This window comes from Bacillus rossius, chromosome 2, assembly GCF_032445375.1.
Source record: "Bacillus rossius redtenbacheri isolate Brsri chromosome 2, Brsri_v3, whole genome shotgun sequence".
Classification (NCBI taxonomy): Eukaryota; Metazoa; Arthropoda; class Insecta; order Phasmatodea; family Bacillidae; genus Bacillus; species Bacillus rossius.
In genome coordinates, this window is record NC_086331.1 from 124,933,837 (window position 1) to 124,948,453 (window position 14,617).

Below are 14,617 nucleotides of genomic sequence, written 5' to 3' on the forward strand. Positions count from 1 at the left end.
TCTGGAAAGAACATCTACCAGTGCATATTTGTGTACCTCCATTTGGTATGTGTGCAACCCCTTTCCTTTAACAGTTTTTAAAACTCCACTTGCGGCATTGCTGCAAAAACATTTGGAAGATACAAATCCCTGCAAGAAAGACTTCAGCCTTAATAATTATGACCCATACATAAGCATAGCCTACAATGAATGTTAGTGCATTGTGGATACGTAGGTACCTGATGTGTGTGCTTCAGTTAAGAAATATAAAACAACAAAGTTGTTCTATACAATAATATACATAATGTAGTTGAGTTGTGAAATTTTGTTACGCAATTTCACTTTAGTGGTGTCGAATACAATAATAAACCTGATGGAATAAACAGGAGATTTGTGCGCATTATCTTAAAGAACCTTGTAACTTACTGCATGAGCCAATAAAATCTACATAATTTATTTCCCAAATTTATTCATTGACTCTCTCATCTGTTGTGTGAACCATTCAATGCCTTCCTGTAAGCCTTCACCAGTCAAAGCATTACTAGTGCAAATGTGCCATGGCTTGTCTGAAACTCTCTCCAGTCCAAGTGCTGATGCAATTTTTACACTTGATAGTGCTTCTGGCAAATCCATTTTGTTTGCAAAAAACAAAATAGGGATACTTTGATAACATATGTCCGGATGTTGAAGTAGGAGCTCTAACTCTTCTCTTACAACCACCAATCTTAATTTGTCACTGCTGTCTACTACAAATATTATTCCGTGGCAGCCTTTATAGTAGTGTTCCCACAGGTCTCTATACCGTCCTTGTCCAGACATATCAAATGCAGTGAAGCCAATATTCTGGTCTGAAAAAAATATATATTTGCATTAACTTTTAAAATATAAGTATCCTAACATACAAAAACAGAGGTTACAAAAATAACATATATACCACATGAGTGTGTCACAAGCTCACACACAATCCTTTATACATTAATAATTTAACTGCCTTTTGCTATATTTGCAAAATTTATATATGATTTAGTGATAGATTAAAAATTTATCAACTAACTTAATAATTTTAAGTAAATATTCTTTGATAAACATACATAAAATCCTTTTAAGAATAATTGGGGGTAAATTTTAGTCTGAATATCATACTAATGAGCTGTTTTTGTTTTAATATTTTAATCCATTTAGAGTTGTGTGAATATGAGTCACTTATATTTGTATTGGAATTGTTAATTCATCGCTGACTGCTCGTGATTTTCGTGGTTTTCATTACCCCCACAAGATGTGATAGCTATTACATTAGAACAAGATGTCCAGCAAGACATATTTCAATATCTGCCTAAGAAATCAGATTCTAATGTTTCCGTTAAAGCCAATAAAAAATAAGAGAAGTTTTAAAATTTGAAGTGTCTAACATGGACAATCTAATAAAATCTGTTAAATCTTTATATAATACAGGTGAAGATCTAAAAAATTAAAATGTAATCTTAAAGACCCTTCTGATGGATTCAAGATCTGAAACAGCCTAAATTAGACAAGAATTACTTCTGATCAAACAAAGTCTAATTTCTCAGAAAGATTACGACAACACTTATAATCAAGTAGTAAAAAAGTTTCCCAACACAAGACAGCTGACCGTGTGGTAACATCAGGAATGTCTGGCAACGGCACACCGACCAGTGACCTGATTACGACTCAGCAAGAATCCAGCGTAGACATGAGCTTACTAAACAACCTGTGTGTCGACAGTAAAGGATTTATCATTGTGCAACATGCGCACAAACCTTGTCCCAATAGAAACATTGCTACTCGACATGAACAAGACTGAAAAAAAATGCCAGTCAAAGTTGTAATTAGAAATAGTTCTACCTTAAAAACCATCTCTAAAGCAATTCACAAAAAGACACAAGCCCTCTTTGTCACTCGATTTGAACCAAACGTACAGGAAAAAAAAATTATGACTACATTTCACAAGAAATCAACATGGCTCAAGTTGATGTGACAAAACTTCGTACAAAATTCAACACATATGCATCTTTACATGTCTCCATCTTGGAAGAGGACTTTAACAGATTAAACAATATTGTTTTTTGGCCAAGTGGATGTCTTATAAGCCCTTTTAACGGGAAATTCCATCCAGATCAAATCGCCAGCAATGTCTTAATCACTCAGGAGCCTAATAATACTAGCAGCGCAAACTTTAAACAAACTTTAAACCTTCCATTACCAGTGTGACTCTCTCCACCAGTATGACTGCCTCTATTTCATCCTTGCTACGAGGAGAAGCATTTTAGTGCCCTTCAGCGCAGTCATCTAACAAAGATTGGGTAATTGGTTACCAAAACATCAGGGCACTTTGAACAAAATATCCTGAATTCTTCGAAAACCTTATTAACTCCACTAATGACATTATTTGTCTCACAGAAACTTGGTTCAATGAAAACAGTATTAACTTGCATTATTTCATGGACCAATATCTAATTTTATAAATGACAGGAATGCTCTACTTATTTTGAAGAATAAAGGTGGCGGTGCTTTAATTGCTATTAAAATATATAAATTTTTATCTGTTCAACCTATTGATAATTTTGCTGTTTGGCTTAGAATCAAAATTTCACCTTGCAATTTTCTCACTCTCTGCAATGTGTACTTACCTAATAATGTAACTTCAAATACATACCAAGCCTATTTTGAGACTCTAGAAGATAAACTTGTCACCTGTCAAGATAATTTGTCGGTACATCGTGATTTTAACATTCCCGGAGTCGATTGGTCAAATAATAATACTGATAATATCCTCCATCACCACATTAATTTAACAGCTCAGTTCTTACTCAACTTTACTTCAAGTCTCGGTCTTACTCAATATAATAATACTAACCCAATGCAAAATCTTTTAGATCTCTGTTTATATAATACTCCTACATGTACTGTTACGCATGCTATAAAAGTGCTTATTAAAGAAGCTTTAATCATTAACATAACAGTGGACAGTTTCCCCCGTATTATTAACATATCTCCTGTTTTACAAAATTTAAAAAATGGCAATTTTCTTGTTTATACCATTCAATTAAAAACCAAATTTGTCAAAATTTTATATAAGTGTAATGATGTCAATGAACTCAATCAATTATGCATTTGTATTAACGGTAATGTAAACAGCTTCTTCCCTCTTTATATTTTAAAAAAATCTAAACATTCCTGCTTAGTTTTATAATGAATTAATCAAAGCTTTGAAATCACAGAAACATTTCCATAAACTCTACAAACAAAGTAATAACGTACCTACTCTTATTATTCTTGTTTTTTCTTATTAACGCAAACAAGTGAATTTTTAATTGAGATAAAATCCAATGGACTCGAACAATCAATAATAACATCAAACATAATCAAAAAAGTTTTGGTGTGATGTAAAATTAATGACTGATGGTTATTATGAACAGATATCACTGAAATCCAATGGTGCTACTATTAGTGATCCTGTAGTGTTATCCAATATGTTTGCTCAATATTTTTCTAGTGTATATTTACCATCTAGTTGCAATCACCAAGTTCCCATAATGGACACATGTTTGTACACCAATCCCTCACCTAGCACGTTTTCAAATTGCGCAAATTCATTTAGCGCAACGTTAATTTTACTGCCCCAGTCTTGAATAGCATGTCTGTAAATTTCAGTAAGCACGAAAAGTGGGGCATGATACTAATAAGTCTACGCGCGCAGGTCTGACTATGCTATCAGCTGTTGTACAAACATCAGCTATGGCAAGGTGTAAAGGACAAAATGTTTTCACGTCCGCGCATATACTGCCGGGCCGTACCGTTGTCGCCCGACCACAGACTAGACCGTGATGAACTTCATTCTAGCCAGTAGCAGGGAACTCGCACGCACAATCACAAAGCAACGTCTGCTCATTCGTGTGCCGGTAACTGTACGTTCGCAAGCACCGATTTGGGAACCCTGCAGGCTGGATGCAAGTCATCCGTCTGACAAGTGTGCTGTACCATTGGCAATCTTCTTGTTGACTGCCATTAGTAAGGCTTCTTTTATGCAAACATTTTTGTAGCAGAACATACAACCACAGATTTTCATGTTTTCTAAATTGTTCTTAAGGGGTGTATGTGTGTTAGTGAGGCGGGATGATAAGCGTGACGCTCGCTGGTATTTCTAGTGCGGTATAGCCTCTAAGCGCAAGGCTCTGAACTGACGCGCAGTCTTCTCGTCGTCACAGGATAACTGTGAAATTTGAGCGGTTATATTGCGGAGAAATGAAGTAAAGGTGTAATGCAAGTCCGTTAAGTGCTTTCAAGAATCTATACTGGTTGTTTTACGACTAAGAATTACTCTGAATACATACATTTTAGCCATTTTAACTTTTCTAAAAAAACAGTTTAAAAACTTAATCCGAAATCACCAGTACTTTTCGGCCCTCAGCGAACTCTTAAATGCTTTTCGTAAACAGACCCCACTCGGATATCTTGTGTAGTATTGAAATCACGTTTTTCCTGAAGCTCTGCGCACCGTGTGTGTGCCCGGGTAGGCGAAGCCCTTAATTATGGACTGCAGTGCATTTCTTACTGCCTCTTTCTGACAGCATTTTTAAAACTGTTTCTAACAGTCGACTATGATAGTTAAAGACTGACAGCATGGAAGAGTCCAGCCAAGCACTAATACTATTTCATTGGAAAAATAAAACTATAATTGATACAGGGATCCATCTTTGACTTTTAGGAATAGCCATTTTTGGTATGTAGCAGTGGCAATATAACACTTCAATGGCTTATTCTTTTAAGATCAATAGTCAATGATGACCTAGAAGCAAGCAGTAGAAAGGCATGATAGTAAAGACATGTATGGTCAGATGTCGTGTGATAAAAAGAACACATCAGTTAACTTTGATTTTTGTTCAGCCCTGTCTTTATCGTTTTCACAGACAGCATTGTATGAATATTCAAACTTTGTGTTTCAAATAAAGATACCAGTAGCAAGTAGCTATTAAGAATAAGTTTAGTTCATTGAAAATAGATTATTCACATACTAAAAAAGTTAGAATTAAAAAGTACAGACTACAAACACTATCCATTAAAAAATACATACATTTTTATTTTTTGGAATACCTATCTTATAACTTATGACTGTATGACAGTATTAATTATGATTTCAATTTCTGAAAATTTGGACATCGAAAAGCCAAAACTAAATGACAAATATGAAAGCAAACAACTTTGTTGAGGGCCATCACAAAGTGTTTTTATTTAATTACTAAGTAGTAAGCTTTAACCACTGTTTTGAATAACCTGTGGTGTCAGTTCAACAAAAGTTGACTGTACTTTAATTGTTTACTTTTCAAAATGTCATGACAATTCTTTACTTCTTTATAACTAAATCTGAGGAATTAAAATGTGCATGGTGTGAATAAAATAAATTTTGTGCAAAATTTTCTAAACTGTACACTACCTACTTACTTCGAAATTTCTCAACATTAAAACCAACAGTTGGCACAATATCAGTAGTTCTACTGTCTTCATTCTTGAAGTGATTAATTACAGTTGATTTACCACTATTATTTAATCCAATAACAATGACATTTACTTCCTTTTTTTTGTGTCTCAAAAGATTCAGTAGTCTTTCCAAAATTCCCATTGATATTCTATAAACAAAAATAAATATTTTATTATTAATTAAAATAAAAAAACCATCAAAGCATTTTATAATTTATTAAAACAAAATTTTAGTTGTATCATTATATAATATGAGAACATCAAGGAAAAAAGTTTATCTCTTCCTCCAAATTACTGTGTAGGTAAATCATGCTTTTGAAAAGCTGCTTCTAAGGCTCAAATTGCTCAAACAACAGTTTAACTCAAGCACATACCAAACATAAATATTTCTAAACATGGAATAGACAGCATTTCAGGAATGATGTAACCTAAGCTGAAGAAATGTAACGATTATCAAGTAAAATTATATGACAAAAGTTTACCTTATAGCATCTGCTAGTGCTAGTACACTCTAGTGCTCGTGCTAGGGTTTGCTCTAATGCTACAGCATGCATGCACTCTAGCACTAGTGCGTGCTAATGCATGTGCACACATGTGTGAGTGTGTCTGTGTATGTTCGGTAATTGGTAGATACAGACACTGCCACTGTAAAATTCTTATAAGACAGCTTTTCCGTAAATTGAAAATTCAGAAAATACCTTTTCTGAGTACTAAAGATGTTACTCTATCTACCCTAAAACAATGATTCTAAATTCCTAATAGTTTCTGACAAATTACCATCTATAAGTTACCTTAGTTAGCCTATGCATTGATGCAGCCGCCGACATTGTGCTTTAGCGTAACAACTTCGGTAACATAAGATTCACACCAGTCCAGTCTGAGGCTCGAACAGTTTCGAAGTTCACCGACGTTCCTCACACATGAAACTTCAGTATTACATATTATAGAAAAAACTGCACAAGAAAGATATAGATGTAATCTTTCATAGGCTAAAGTGACAGGGAAAATAGAGAATTGTGGATAAAATAGTGTTGACAGTTGATTAGGTTAGGATTGCTACAATTAAAGTAATTCCTAACCAACCATTAAAAATATTTTAGAGTATTTTTAATGTAGCTATCCTAACCAACCGTCCACAATATTTTTAAGTATTTTTAATGTAACCAACCTAACCTAATTGACTATTCTCACAATATGAAAAATATGTTATATTTAAACTTAACAGGTAAGAACGCAGCCTCGAAATGAACTGTAGTGAATTTTAGGTTTTACGATCCTGTGATTCTCCAAATATAAGAACGTTGGTCTGAGGTGAAAGCATCTTGAATTCAATTTAAATTTTTGCTTCCAATAGAATCATTTGTTACTACGTGACTCCAAATACTAATTTAAATGCAAAAGCCAGAAAAACAGAATTTCATAATGTAATTAGTAATTTACTAAAACAACAAAACAATAATTGAAACATTAGCATTTTCTTACTTTGTCAATCCAATAAACTCGTAATATTAACTACCTACTTAGATTATTAAAATAATATCTATATTGACGTAAGTTCTCCAAAACAAACACAGACCATGGAGTTAAGATGTTAGGGAACTGGTTGACGGGTGTGATTGTGGAAGGGGGGGGGATGTGTGTGTTGGCGTCCGTGTGTGTGTAATCTTCGCCGTGTTTACTGAGGGAAGTCAGAACAAGAAAGTCCACACCCCCTGTGCAGGGCAAGAGCATTACAGGTTTCAATGTATTTAAATGCAGAATACTTTCTTTTTATTATCCAAAATTGGAAGGAAATAATGTGTATATGCAAGTTTATCTTGCTGGATGACAAAATGAAACTTATGTTGTCCTGGGATATGATAAATAGTTTTTTGGTAATACAAAAAAGCAAAAAAATCATAAATATGTGTTGACCAGTTGGGTTAGATAACTTATCACTTAACACTCTTATCAGTATATAACCAGGCTGTATTAACATTGCTAAGCCAATTCTGTAATAGCTTTTATACTATATGTCATTAGTGTTTACATTATATGATTTAAGAATGTCATGTTATAATCAATTTATCGTAATTGGCGAGTATATCACAAATATATAGCAGTTATTTCAGTTATTAACAACTGTTATTCATGAATAAGGCAAGATTAATGATTAAATTAGGTTTGTCAGGTATCCACTCGCTGACATAACATAAAGATGCGTTTGCTAATTCTGTATTCTGTGTAACCTAATTAAATTTATTTTAGAGGGGATGGGGGCTGTACACACACATGTAATTTCAGTACCTATTTTGTTCTACGTAAACCCACATGACGTCACAGCCGTGACGTAAGATATTTACCGAAATAAACAAGGGATTAAATGTTTTGAGACACTAATGACAACATGAATGGACTCACACCATCCTTACACAGAATAATAGGTTAGGATAAATAATTACGTGTAATTGCAGTTGTGTCAAACTATGAAGAGCGGCAAACAACGCACATGTAAACTAAATTGTGCATAGAAAAAAAAAAGTGCGAGTTTAGAATAAACGGAAAAAATTAGGTGTCTTCAATGGCATCTAAAAATATAATCAGCTCATGCATTCTCTCTAACATAACCAATTTACTAGACTTTAAACCTCAATTTTTTTTCTTTAAATTAAATACCTAATATTTCAAAAGCGTGTTCACATTATATAATTGCACATAGAAATAAATATTACTGTGTGCATCAACCTTCCAGTTTATATACCATAAAGAACAAACACTCGTCTTTTTTTTTTAAATCTGGATCTCAATCAGCTGACCTACGGATATTATTCAATGTTTTCCCGAAAAATTATTAACGCGGCCGGTTATGTTACCCGATAATTTGGTTTTGCTGTATCACTGATATTGTAGTATTGTTTTTATAATTAAATATGTTGAAAAACTGACGAAAAATTTAAATTTTTATAAACCGTTCCTAAAGAGTTTCGAAATTAAAATAATAATTTCTGCTAAAGGACGGTTTATATTGTGCTGCCTATATGAAAAGTATTTGTTTTAAATAAATAGTTAAAGCTGCGCATGATAGTGACGTCGTACCGACCATGGCCTTTAAGCCCGTGCTCTGCACCGCCAGTACCGTATCCCGTTTTCGGAGCGCGCCCCTTGCCCAGCCGGATTGAGTCAGGCGAGCGTCCCGGGCGTGACCCCAATAGACAACAAACCTCATTAAAAGTCACCGCGGCCACTGGCCTTAATTAAAATGCCCGTGACTATGATCGTGTCAGATTAGAAGAAATCCAACTAAAACAGCTAACAGTGAGACAATATGTTGATAAATTTACAGTCGCCAACTTGATGCCACAATTCAAATAATTAAATACTACTATAAAACAGTTGTTAAGCCTTAAGCACACAATTACCAGGTGCTACCTTTTAATTGAGCACCTGGAACGTGTTTTTAGCTTATAATAGAGCAAATTAAGTTAATATAAGTTTTTTGACGCCGACTCACAAAGAAGAGAAAGTTTCACTTCCTTGCGAGGCGGCCATGTCCGGCAGTCTCGAACCACTCAGCGCCGGGAACAGACGTGTGTCCGTGGGCAGCATCCAAGTTTTCTTTCTTCGATTATTTTATTCTGTACTAAATATTTAAATTTAAACCTCTTATTAATTCATAGCTGCCCACATCGACTGGGCGCGTATTTTACGGAACCGGGCCTATCCCGACCGTCTTCATCGTGATACCGTGCTGCAGATCGTATCACTCACGTAAGTGTTTCGCTGAAATTAGGAGCCCGCTCATAGAGCCCCCCCTGCACCCGTTAATGTTCGGCGCTGGCCGTCTCCAGCGAGCATCGACCCGCGTCCCGCGAGACTGCCGCGGTAACCATTAGTGTCGCGTAGTGTTATGTTTTTTCTGTGTTAATTGTGTAACGGCTAGACGTCGCCAAGTGTTGGTGAGAGTGTTTTGTAGCGGGACTAGATTAAAGGTAATTCTCACCAACTCGTGTATACTAATTTTCCGGAGTCTCCCGTCCTCCACACGGCCGAGCGGCCTTCACAATCAAGGGAGAGCCATTCAGGGTAGATTCAAGCCGTGTACCTGGCGGGGAACGCGGGGGCAGAGTACCCACGACCCAACACCAACGTCCTAGCAGCCCGCTAGCCTGGCGCCCCTCCGGACAACAAGCGCACCGCGACGCCCGTAGCGCCCGTCAGGTACCCCCCGGGCCTTTCACATAGGTCGGGTGACGGCAATAGTAAAAAATAATTCAAAAAAGGAACTATGTTTGATGAGGATGTCAATTACATTGCTGCCGACCGCCAATGCTCCTCTGTCGCATAGACCGCTATGCCTCATCAACGTCTCGCAAAAGCGTGTGCACCGAACGCGCCCGTGCGCGCAGCAAAGGGTAGTGCGTGCGACGAGGCGAACGCCATGCAACCAGTGCTGCGCCGGCGGAAGGATCAGGCCGGGTGTGGCATATGCTTCCGCCGCACTAGAACAAATTATTTTAATTATATTTTTCCACAGGTTTTTATTAAACATTATTTTTCATTAATTAATAATTCAGTCCTGTCAAAATCATGTCTCACTGTGCGTTTTGTCCCGAACCTGGCCGGTTCAGTTTCCCGCGAAATTCACACGTTTCCGCGGAAGGCCTGGCGGGGGAGGGGGGTAGCGCGCGGCGACACCGGCAGTGTCCTTCGAGAGCTCAACCAGGCCGGCAGCCTGCGCGCAACGCGGAACCATCAACCTTTGCTTTCACTGACATGTGGTTTTTAATAGTATTTTATTTTTTCAAACTTTTACGTGCAGTTCCGCGGTCGGCCTCAATTTACCATGAGGTTGACGTCGTCCGGCCGGAGGCCCTCTTCAAGCCCGACTTGCGACCGCCCGTACTTAGTCCCGCTAATGAAGCGCGCCCCTAGCCACCCGGTCGGAGTCAAGTGAGTTTCCCGCCACTCCGTACCACAAAGATAAAGTGCGGTAATTACTGAGGGCTCGAGTGCCCCTCGCGTAAAGACGAGTAATTAAGGGAGCCCAGTAATTACCCCAATTTTTACAAACTCTTCACAAGAAAAGTGTGTCGTAGGAGTGTGCCACTTACTTCCGTGGGGAACTTGAAATCACACGTAGCAAGTGCTCCCTTTGCGGCCTTCCGCCTAAACTAATTAAATGACTCTTCCATCATCATTTTCCCCCCCGTTCTAACTTGTCTGTAACTGCTGGAGTAGTTGGTTAACTAACAAACAGTCTCCAACTTGACTCTCCTTCCTTTTAAGTACATTTAAATACAATTAATGTAACTACAATTATTATAGGCCTTCCGCCATTAGAATTAAGCCTTAGTAATTATTGTGTGAACATTGTAGGGGTTATGATCTCTTTAAGTTATCTTTAAATAAATATAACAGTAAACGGTGAACTTTGGCGCGCGGGATCAGCCTACCTCTCCCCCGCGCCAAGGCTAGCACGCCAGTATCGAACTACTCGCGAACCGGGCCGGACGTCCTTAGTGCCACGGGAAGCCAGCATCGCTTTCCAACCACCAAGTAACGCTGGTAAATATAGTCACTAACCAAACCTTCCTTTTTCAGCTTCCCGTGTGCGTCCGCGTTCATTTACAGTGCAGGGCTTAACCCGGCCACTCCAATTTTTAATTGGGCGACGCGACTCCGGTCCACCTCACAGTGTCTATTTACGGTACGGGCCGACTCCCGCCCCTCATTTACTACAAGTAATAACATCGCGCACACAAGTGCCGATGCTAACTTAATGGGCATTCGCAAGTAATTTAACATGGACCGCGGCTCACACAAGTGACCCGGCCACTGCTAAGAACTAAGCTTACGGGATTGGCCGCCCCCAATCACCCCCCTTCCCCCGTTGCTATGGGTGGAAATGGCGTAAGGGCGGAACTTTCTAGTGTATAATGTAAAGTATAGTGCCTCTCAAATTGTGTGAACTGTAACGTGTAACTCAGTGCTCACAGCGCAAAAGGGGTCAGCCCCGAATAAAACCTAGTAACGTAATCAATTGTGTTCTTCTGTAGTGTTTCTTGCCCCCTCCAGCTAGGGATCAGTATACTATATTGTGTAAGGAGAGTACTGGATAACTAGCTCTACGAAAACCCCCCTCTTAAATTCAATCACAGCCGAAGGCCTAGTGGTCCACGCCGGGGCAGAAAGTATCCACGCCCAAAACCATTGGTTAACGACTGTGCTAGCCTGGCGCCCACCGGAACATACCCACACACCACCAACTCCCACCAGGCCCCGCCCAGGTCTCGAAGCCAAGACCGCGGGTGACGGCAAGGTATTTAACTTAATTAAATCAGTGCTCCAAGATGAGTGTTCTACGTCATACGTAAGTACGGTGGGAAGTTTACGTGAATTTACGTCGGCGCTTCACGCCCCAACCTAGCCTACAAGCTACTTAGTTTTGGCCCGCACGGGGCAGCCAGCAGGTGACGCGTGCCGTCGAACATATTAACGATTCAGTCCCTGGGACACATCTAGGTATCACGTAGAGTCGCCGGAGACACGGGCCTACGTGCCACTAGCCCAGTTTATTAAGTGATAGGTAATAGTGAAGTGTATTGTTCATCAAGATATCGTGCGCCATGTCAGAGTGTATTTTTGTAACTATCGCATCACGTGTACAAGTCCGCCCCTCACGCGCATTAAAATCGTGAGCCGCCACTGAGGAAGTGTGCTGCGCGTGTGACTAGTCGCGTCAGGCAAACTGTTACGGCCAGAACGGGCAGCACCATGTATTGGGCTGTGCTGTATTAAATTCACCAACTATTTTCCAGAAACTTTGTGTTATTATTCAGGCGCCCCGAGTGGCCATAACAGCTCGGGGGGCCCTACTGCATTAACCCCTACCTCTAGCCACAAGGCCGAACTTTCCCTGAGATCACGAACCCAAGCAAAAATCACGTCTAAATAGTCAGAGGTAGCGAGGACGGCGTCAACATTATTTAGTTTAAAGCTGATTTAAAGTTAATAGACTTTCTACCATTTAATGATACTGAAGACAACTATTTCAAAAAACGATACATATAATAAACTGTAGTACATAACTGTTATAGAATTAGCCAAGTTATACCTTTTTTTGTGGGTTTATGAAGTATATTATTTGTGAAAACATAATCTGATATTGGGCATTGTAAGTTACTAAACATTAAATCACCTAACAGCAAAACCATTAGGTACTGTTATAGGATAAAAACTTAATTTTTATTTTGACAAGGCTGTTAAAGGCTGTTAAAATTGTAGTTATGAGTGAATTCAAACTAAGGTAATCATGGAGGCGAGATTCTTTTCTACAGATTAAGAAATTAATAAATGATAGCTATATATTTTTTTTCATCTCCAAGCATGTTTTGACGTCGTACGTCCGTGCCTCTGGGTTAAAGCCCGGATCACAGCCCTGTCCGCAGCACACCGCGCCTTTGGGAATGACGTCACTTCCGCTCCGTGCGCGCAAGAGAGTGCACCGGCGTCCTGGTCTCCAGTCCCGTGCGAGCCACCTTCGAGGCTAGATGCGGCCGCGAGACGCTCCATAAACTCGCCGCTATTATCGCTTTTGTTTTATATTCTATAGTGTGTTATCATCTCTTTTATTGTGTTCTTTACCGTGTGTGTGAGTGTTGTTTTGTATCTGGCGTGTCTGCGGGCAAAAACACGTGGACTAACATAACTAGCCTGCACTGCACATTTCTCCAGCGTGCGAGACGTCTCTCGGCAGCTACACAGGCCGGACGGTCCGCCCCTACCTCCCCGCAGGAGGCTGCTCTACGCGAGAGAGCTGGCGCCGGGCAATACAAGAAAACGGCCGAGAGACGTCTGCCACGTCTCCACGTATTCTACGGAGACGGGTACGTGACATTTGGCGCCCGTACATGTGGCGAACTTCAAGTCCACAAGAGAGCGCATGCAGTGCAGGAAAAGAGTGTACAGTGAGTGATCAGACAGCTTGAAAATCCACCTAGGACAATGGATGGATTCACTTATCCACCTAGACAGTATGTCTGATCTCATCAAGGCGAGGACGCAACCATTCCTTTCCCATGTATCCAACACCTATCAGTTTCACGGTTCAGCTGATAACGAATCGCCGTATCCCGTCCCGCAACCAGGTTATATTTCTTGTCGATTCACCCCCCTCCCCCTTCCACTTGATAACGCACCGTGGTACCCCCTCCTTTTCCTTCCTTTCGACGTTCTGCCATCGGTGATCTTCGTGGCGCGCCGGCGGTGTTCGGGCGGGCGCGGTGATAGCCTGCGCGGGCAGGCTGCGCAGACGGAGCGGCCACGTGGCCCCGTGTTTGTAAACAATGCTGCCACACGGTTTGACAGTTACGTGCGCGACGTGTCATCTACCGAAAGGCATGGACCTTGTGACAGGAGAGTGGCAGTATCGGAACACGTGCACGTGCGCACCACTGAGGCGCAGTGAGGTGAAGACAGAAACTGCTGAGGGTGTGTTGTTGTGGGACAGGGATACATCATCAGAGCAGATGCATAAGGTAGCCTCGAACACAGCGAGTGCCGTCTACCGGGAAAAAGGGGGATGTGACGAGTGTAGAGCCAGCTCGGTCAACCGCGTCGGGTCGATGTTACCGAACCAGAATCCACTGTCGCCGAACCTAATTGACTGATACACGCCTACGAACTCGGCAGCGCCGCCAGTTGCGTATGCTGTGCGGGTTGCCACAGGGGCCGAGCTAATAGTGTTGCCGGAGTTAAGCAGGCTCGTGCATGAAGACCCATGGGAGTTTGTGCGATGGTGTGAGAGGCGTATGTTACAGTGCAGTGTGCCAGTAGAGGAGTGTACACGACGCACGAGCGAACTGTTGCATGGGCGAGCTCATGAGTGGTGGACTATATGGGGGCGATACGATATGCAGTGGCGGGAGTTCGCCACGCGTCTCATGCAGCGATTTTATGACCACCAGGCAGTCTTGAGCTGCAAGGCCCGTTTCTATGGTGAGGCGCAGAGGGACACGGAATTGGTGGAGAGATACCTGGCGGGCAAGTTGCAGCTTTATCGTCGCATAGCCCCAGGGTAGGCGCCGGAACAGGCGTTGCCGGACGTGACCGCGTTAGTGCGAGAAGAATTACAACCCTTCCTCAGGTCATATTGCAACAGGTC

At 40.5% G+C, this 14,617-nt stretch overlaps 1 protein-coding gene across 5 annotated transcripts; it reads right to left on the bottom strand.

Moving 5' to 3' along the window:
* Window positions 1-431: 431 nt before the first annotated feature.
* LOC134529770 (ADP-ribosylation factor-like protein 6) lies at window positions 432-8,257 on the bottom strand. Of its 5 annotated transcripts, none has more exons than XM_063364187.1 (4): window positions 8,131-8,257; window positions 6,267-6,401; window positions 5,440-5,624; window positions 432-827 (listed from the first exon to the last, which is right to left on the bottom strand). In XM_063364187.1, the coding sequence occupies exons 3-4, from the start codon at window positions 5,615-5,617 to the stop codon at window positions 433-435; spliced, it is 573 nt and encodes a 190-aa protein (XP_063220257.1). In that variant the 5' UTR covers window positions 5,618-5,624; window positions 6,267-6,401; window positions 8,131-8,257; the 3' UTR covers window position 432. The 5 variants fall into 5 exon arrangements, with proteins under 5 accessions (XP_063220257.1, XP_063220259.1, XP_063220256.1 ...); XM_063364189.1 differs by lacking the exon at window positions 8,131-8,257 and adding an exon at window positions 7,917-8,121; XM_063364186.1 differs by lacking the exon at window positions 6,267-6,401 and having other exon boundaries at window positions 8,131-8,256.
* Window positions 8,258-14,617: the final 6,360 nt, after the last annotated feature.

Coding starts and splice junctions, on each gene's coding strand:
- LOC134529770 (XM_063364185.1), bottom strand. CDS start 7,787: ATGTGGGTTTACGTAGAACAAAATAG. Junction 5,625..7,761: donor GTTTACGTAGAACAAAATAG/GTACTGAAATTA, acceptor TTTTGTTTATAG/AATATCAATGGGAATTTTGG. Junction 828..5,439: donor TAATGTTGAGAAATTTCGAA/GTAAGTAGGTAG, acceptor TATTTTTTTCAG/ACCAGAATATTGGCTTCACT.